Source organism: Poecilia formosa, unplaced genomic scaffold (genome assembly GCF_000485575.1).
Source record: "Poecilia formosa unplaced genomic scaffold, Poecilia_formosa-5.1.2 Scaffold287, whole genome shotgun sequence".
NCBI classification, from domain to species: domain Eukaryota; kingdom Metazoa; phylum Chordata; class Actinopteri; order Cyprinodontiformes; family Poeciliidae; genus Poecilia; species Poecilia formosa.
In genome coordinates this window covers 608,961-616,128 of record NW_006800226.1, presented here as the reverse complement: position 1 = coordinate 616,128, position 7,168 = coordinate 608,961, and the positions used below count along the sequence as shown (strand labels likewise).

Genomic DNA, 7,168 nt, shown 5'->3' with positions numbered 1-7,168 from the left:
TTTCAGTGTGTTTCCTCAACACCTCCATTCTGGGGTTTAGTTTTCTGCTTTGCTCCCATCTGCAGTGTGAGCAACTAGAAATGAACCAGAGCTGAATAAAGGATGTACAAGCTGAACAGAAATGACAAGGCCTAACGCCTGGAAGGCAGGCCAGCACGGTGTCAGTCCAGGTCTGAGCTCCCTCTGGACGGCTGGAGTAGATGTTGCTGGGGATGTTTCTGCAGAACTGCTCTAGCAGTGTGAGGGCGGGATATCACTGGTCTCTGGAGGACTTTTGACATCTTTTGCTTGGAGGTCAAAGGTAGACTGGCCCTCTCCATACCCGCACTGAAAGATAATACAAGTAAAAGTTCTAATAATAATAAAAAAAAAAAAAATCTGATCTAAAAAAAATATGCATGTAAAATTGAAACATTTATGATTTACAAAAGTTTTTGTCTTGTTAAATTATATTGACAATTTATTTGCTAAAGAATCATACGTAAAAATATGCTTTTTAACCGGCAGTTGTTGTAATTACACCTCCTCAGCTGAAGACCTAAAAGCTGTGATTTTGTATTTGAGAAGTTGCACAATTTAATTTCTGGACAAAGAAATGAAAGATTATCAAATATTCACTGGTGTTAAATAAGCACAGCATCAGTACAAAAACACATGTCTGAGCATTATTTATTCGAAAGACAGCTCATCTTTTATTTTTGGAACAAAAATCAAATTTGACTTTCTTTTAAAGAATATATAAGTAAAACACACTAACATCTAATAATATGATTAAGATTAATTTTAAATTAATGGAATACCTAAAACGGAAGGATTTAAAGCACAAAACTTCATACACAAATAAGGAAAAATGAAAGAAATAGACAGATTTCCTGGAATCTGAATAGTAAATTCAAAGAAATCTGAGCTGATGACCAACTGCAGGGGTTGATGCAATGATTCTGTACCCCTAAATAAGTTGATGCCAATTGAAAAACAATTCTCCATTTGCAATAGTGTCTGGATTTTCACAATTAACAAAGTTTTCAACAGATAAAAATGAAATAAATGGTATCCTTGCTTAAATTGGAGTTTAACAATTTAAACAAAACAAAATAATAAAAATCAGCCCAAAAAGTAACTGTTTATTATTGCCATACCTTGAAATCACTGGTCCTTCACATGGATAACGTTTCGGAGGTGGGTGGGGTGAGTAAGTGGGCCTTGCCACATGTCTCTTGGACATGAGTTGTGTTTCTGCTGCAGCTGACAGAGTTTGAGGGGCCAAGTCTTTTCTGCTGAGCTGCTCTGGATGGGACAGAGGGAGACGAAGCTTGCGGGCACGAATGCCTGGCAGCTTCGTGTTCACAGGAGCTGCAGTGACATGAACAGGAGGGGAAGGACAAGGTGTGGTGTCTGTAGACAGGGACAGTGGGACCATGTTGGGGAAAGATGTTTCTTGTTGATTCAGGTCTGACAACAATAAGAAAGAAAAACCCTTCTTAACTGTTATAGTTTGAGTAATCATGTATAGAAATGGAGGATGTAGTTACTTTATGCATTCAATATTTCACCTGGGGAAAGAGACTGAAACGATGAGTCTGGTGAGCCAGTAGCTAAGCTGTCACAGAGTTCGTCTTCTTCTTGATCTTCGTCACTACTGTCGCTCTTCATACCACCAAAGCCTTCTTCCTCCTCCTCCTCCTCTCTTTCGGCTTCTTCTTCATCAGAATGGTGAATAACCAGGACCTGTGGCAACCGCTCTTTCTCTATAATTGCTAGCTGTCTGGAAAACAAGTTAGAAAAAAAATACAGCAGTAGTTCCCAAACTTTTCATGATCTCTTACACAAAATAACACAATCAGTGAGCACAGCTACATTTATTTGAGTTATGCAAAGGGGATGCATGATATAATAAGAAAGAATGTAATTGTAATATGATATAATATTATCATATGATATGTTTCCAGATCTCATAATAGTACAAATCTCATTCCTTTTTTTTTAAAGTATCTTGCAATAAAAGTGCTCCCACATTAAGGAAAATTATTTACCGCTCAGACATTTATTGCCAGATTTCATATGGATAAATGGTAAATGGCTTTTACTTGTACAGCACTTTATCAAGTCCAGAGGAGCCCACAGTGCTTCACACTACATTCAGTCATTCACACATTGATGGTGGAAAGCTACTACACTGTAGCCACAGTTGTTCTGGGACAGTCTGACAGAAGTAAAGCTGCTATGCACTGGTGTCACTGGGCCTTCTGACCGCCACCTGCAGGCAAGGTAGGTGAAATTGCATCTGACTTGCCTGCAGAATCACCCCAAAAGATAAGATAAATAACATATTTTATGAACCAAGTGAGAAAATATTCACATCTGGGTGTATTTACAAGCACATTCAGCTCCTATCCCTGGGTTTCCAAGTGTGCCCCAGAAAGATCTCTGTTTTCTTCTTCTTTAGAGCTTTCTATACCTCATGGATAAAACACCCTTCCCCTTGTAGAGATATGGTTAAAGGCTAAAAATGTGATTCAACCACATCTGAAATGAGACGTGAGCCAAAAGAGTAACAAAAAAAAAAAAGGCTTTTACAATATTTAGCTATGAGCATAAATAAAAGTGAGGCTTGCAATCAATTTTTACTTGCTGTGTTGTTCCCTCCAGGCCCGCAACTCTGCAAACACATTGACACGCTCCTCAGGATCAGGCTCATTTAGGTCATACGTGTGTTCTGGCACATGGATGGGAAGGTCGCGAAGGACCAAAGAGGATCTGGTTGGTGCCGTCTAAGAGGCAACAGAGAGAGAGATAACAGGTTATTATTATTATTATTTTTTTTTTACTGTGAGCTTACTTTTTGTACTGTATCAGACCAGTAGCGATTTTCATCTGTACTGTTTTGATCAGTGATAGAGTGTATTGATTTGGGGAGTCAGATAGATGCATTGTTTCTCACGTTTAACTTTTCTCTCCTTGCCCGAACGGCCTGCACAGGATTCCCACAGAACAGGATCTTGCCAGCTCCTCCACATCCAGCAGATGAGAGAGACAGCAGTAAATTACAAAGACATCTGGCAAGACGAAACAACTGGAGCCTCTTGGTGGCACTGTTAGGCCAGGGTGGTCGCTGTTTGGATTGCTTACTGTTTATGCGTTTCAAAACAGAACAGCAGGTATCACTAAACCTAAATGGACATGTCAGGATTAACCAAAGCTGAGCCACACCGTGCGTAAGGGTGCTGGTTTCTGCTTCCACTGATGCTACATCAGACTCTGAAGACGCTGGTCTTGATCCAGGAGGGGAACGAAGTTTGCGCCCAGTCGCCAAAATGGGCCTCATGCTTGCAGACGACGCAGGTCTGGCACCCAAAGGACCGGTAATGTGTGCACCATGACGAAGATGCCTTGCTATCTTTTCTACAAATTGAGAAGTTAGATGTCAATTAAATAGAGACAATTGCAATCAAATATATTGCATAAAGACACGCATTCAAACATTTATTTNAAAACAAGTAGAAAGTGTTCAACAATAAATTCAAAGAAATTCCTGAACTGTGACCCTGTGATGGCTGCCCCGTCCCATACACAAACACACTCTGCATGCAGAGCTGAGAAATGTGTGACCAATGTGCCGGGCAGATTGTGCAAGAAGCCCCGCATGGAGAGACAGACCCTGCTATTTATTAACAACTCTCGTTTTCCAAGGCAAGTTTATTTGTGCAGCTTTATTCATACACAATGTAATTTGATTTACTTTATAGGAGATTTTTTTTTTTTTTAATTCACAAAGTTTCTTCCAATCTTACAATCAAAGGTACACTCTTAGTCATTTTAGTTAAATGACTCCAAAACTTGTAACTAAAACTATTTAACATGGGAACTGGCAAAGAAATGAGAACCTTCAAATAAAATCTTCAAAAACTCTGACCTACAAATTGAGCTGATCTTAGCCAACACCAGCTATTGTTGTTGAAACAAACTGTAAGAGACAGGTTTAATAGCTACTACATGCTTTATTAAACAGTTCCAGCTCAACAAATAGAGATTTTTCAAAAGCAACCCTGATGAATAAATTATTTCAGTATAGTTAATAAATAATAAGCAGTTAGATAACAAGTAATGTGATGTATGTATTCTGCCTTAACAAAAGCCTGTGATAAAGGAATAACACTTTGTTCTTGACAGTCATTTGGTTCTTTCACAATTTTGCACTTTTGGAGCTTTGGTCTTTTCATATCCAGCTTTTATTCATAGGTAACGAGCCATCTATCTATAAGATGTGTTTTTTTTTTTAACCACACATCAGTTGACTGCCTTGGGATGTTTTGGACAAGCTTTGAAACCCATAATTTAAAGGACAATTCTATAATCTACTTATCATGTAATTTTGATGCATGAATATATTTAAATCGTGGTGGCATTAATGTTTTGGACAACTCTTAGGTATGTGGTTTTGTACATGATAAACAAAAGGTTAGCTTCTTTATGCAGAAAAGAGTGGTGACATTTACCCTTTAAGGCAAGAGCTGGGTGTCTGCTGAATTTAGTGTCTCAAATATTACGAGGTCTTCATTTCTGTTCTGTCAAAGGGAAGTGTATTTTCTTCTCCAGAAGTTTATCTCTTTGTAAAATTACACACAACTATGGGACCGAGTTCATTTTTGCATCAATAAAGATGTGACTTATGACCAAAAAAACAAAACAAAAAAACCAAACAAATGGAGAATCTTCTACGAGATCTGCAACATCAGTTGGATTGAGACAAATGAATTTGCTCTGAGAGATCCCTTTAAGGTTAACATCAAACTGGTTCTTTTATTTATTTACTCTGTTTCCATGGTGAAGTCAAAGAGATAAGAAAAGACAAAATTAACAGCCTGCCACATATTAACATGTGAGTAACAAGTACTTGGAAAATGTATACCAAATAAATCCCAATGTTATTTTCGAACTACTCTGTAAAACCATACACTATGTTTCTGGATTCACAATACAATAATTAAGCACCAGAGGGCCATTAAGACTAATTAGTCATTCTCCCTTTTCTTCACCTCTATCAGACGTCAGATTTTATTCTCAGCAAACTAATGAGCCCAGCAGTCACAGCACCTGATAACCAGTGTGCACATTGCACAAAGCAGAAGTTTTCCAAAAATAGATGGCCGGCATTAATTGCATTAATTAGACGAGCTAAATCATCCAAACAAAAGACCACACCAAAGACTGCAGCAGCTTCTAGCAAGGCTGAGTCAGAGGCCCATTGAGAGCCAGTTCACAGTTACATGAACTCCTTCACTGTTCTGTCTATAAAGCAAAGCTTTTGGCACGTATAAGAGCTGTGTTGTCAGACAAATCCCTTAAACAACTCTCTCAAATCATACGCGGAGGAAGAACCTCCTGAGGCAGGGTTTAAGTACCAAAGGCCATTGTGAGAAAACTCTAAGGTGCCAAGCAGAAGCGACATTTTGACAGCAGGTATTGGGGAAGTAACTACACTTTACGGGCCCTGACAGGCTTATATGGTTGTCCTACGTCACATTCAGTTCATTTAAAGTTGAGGGAGGGGTATTATGATCCAGTGGATTATCAGTCCAAAGCCTCCCAGATTTTGCTGACACCTTCCAGGCATTCCTCAGGGCACCTCCCACTGCTGCGCCCCCCACTCAAACCCTCCCTTGTAAAACTCCACATATCTTCTCTCTCTTTTTTTTTTTTTGAAACACAAACCCTTTTCTTCCCCTCCTCCAACCCTCCCTCTGCATTCAGGCTAGAAGCTAAAGAGAACAATGAAAATAATTTAAGCCTAAACTTCTTCATAATATATTCAATTTCACAAAAACGAAATCTACAATCTGTTTTTACCAAAACAGCTTAAAGGTCTGTTTTAATTCGAATACAAAGTAAATATGTCAGAAGTGCCTGATGATTGATGGTGAGTGATGAAATAGATGGCTCTGGGACAGAGAAATAGTCTCCTTGAGAATGGGAGTGCTGAGTGGAACCAAGATGACTCAATTTTTAATTGTTGAAGGCTTATACTAAGAACAATCGTCAGCAGGTGGGTAACAAGGACGGAAAGGCTAGAACAAGGACAGTGAACAAAATATACACTTGAAACAGCAGCACTATTCAGAAAGGCATTTCAAAATCGTAAACTTTTGTTGACACTGGGTTTCAAGCGGCAAATGGTCGTGCCAAACAAGCCTAAATAAAGCACTGATGTCTCATTATGGTCAGGCCATGGTTGTTGCTTCAGAAGTTTAGCTGTGTCGTATATCATGATGATGATAGGATGGTGTTTACCAGCTAAGGTAATTGCCGTGTTAGGACGTAGTTATAGCAAAACACAAATTAAGACCTGGCTGAGTTCTGTTTTCCTCTCAGAAACCTGGCTCAAGAGAAAATTCATGGTTTGACAGCAAACCACGCCACCATTATTTTAGTGGAAATGGTGGAGTGACTATGCATAGTTCTAAGAAATTCTGGACATTTCTTGAACTTCTTTACATTTTGAACATAAGAAAACACATCCGACGTCATTCTTTCCATTTCTTTACCTAAACCCACGCTTTTTCCATCCACCTCGTGGATGTTAAAGTCACTTTCTGTGAGAATCCGCGGTCTCTTGAGATAACGCGGCACCATTAGTGTCACACTGTGCTGTTGCTATCTGTAAATGGAAATAGGATAAAAAGAGCTTAAGTAGAAAGCTGGGACTGTGAGAGAGACCTAAACTTTTCGGTCAATGATGGGATGCTGATGACAGGTCAAAGAGTCTCGTTCACTTCTTCAACTCCTCTGTTTCATGAAAGAGGTGCCATTTCTCCAAGAACAAAAGGAAGTGGAGTCATTAAGACTGCCCTGAGCGTCTTGGGACATGTCCCATGTCCAAACACAGGCTTTCTTAGAACAAGGAGGAGGATAAATATATAATCTTTGTCTGAACAAACCAGCGTATGTCCACTGAGAGACAAATGAAGCATAGACATAAAAATGACTTAGGACCTGCCAGATGGGTAAGAACCAATAAATAAACGACGATCCCAAGAACAAAAGCTTAGAGAAGTGGGGCTCTGTATGGAAAGAAAATCCTGCTTTATTAAGAGAAGAGCAATCATGTGGGTGGGGGTCAAAGGTGAGAGGCGAAAAAAAGATCTACACAAGCCCACCCTGGACACACAGT

General features: G+C 39.3%; 1 protein-coding gene across 1 annotated transcript; it reads right to left on the bottom strand.

Moving 5' to 3' along the window:
• On the bottom strand, positions 1–6,630 carry LOC103151614 (uncharacterized). The gene is made up of 7 exons (XM_007571777.2): positions 6,543–6,630; positions 3,211–3,402; positions 2,942–3,009; positions 2,629–2,771; positions 1,554–1,765; positions 1,140–1,452; positions 1–327 (listed from the first exon to the last, which is right to left on the bottom strand). Exons 1-7 carry the CDS (start codon positions 6,628–6,630, stop codon positions 162–164), a joined length of 1,182 nt encoding a protein of 393 aa, XP_007571839.2. The 3' UTR covers positions 1–161.
• Between the last annotated feature and the right edge of the window lie 538 nt (positions 6,631–7,168).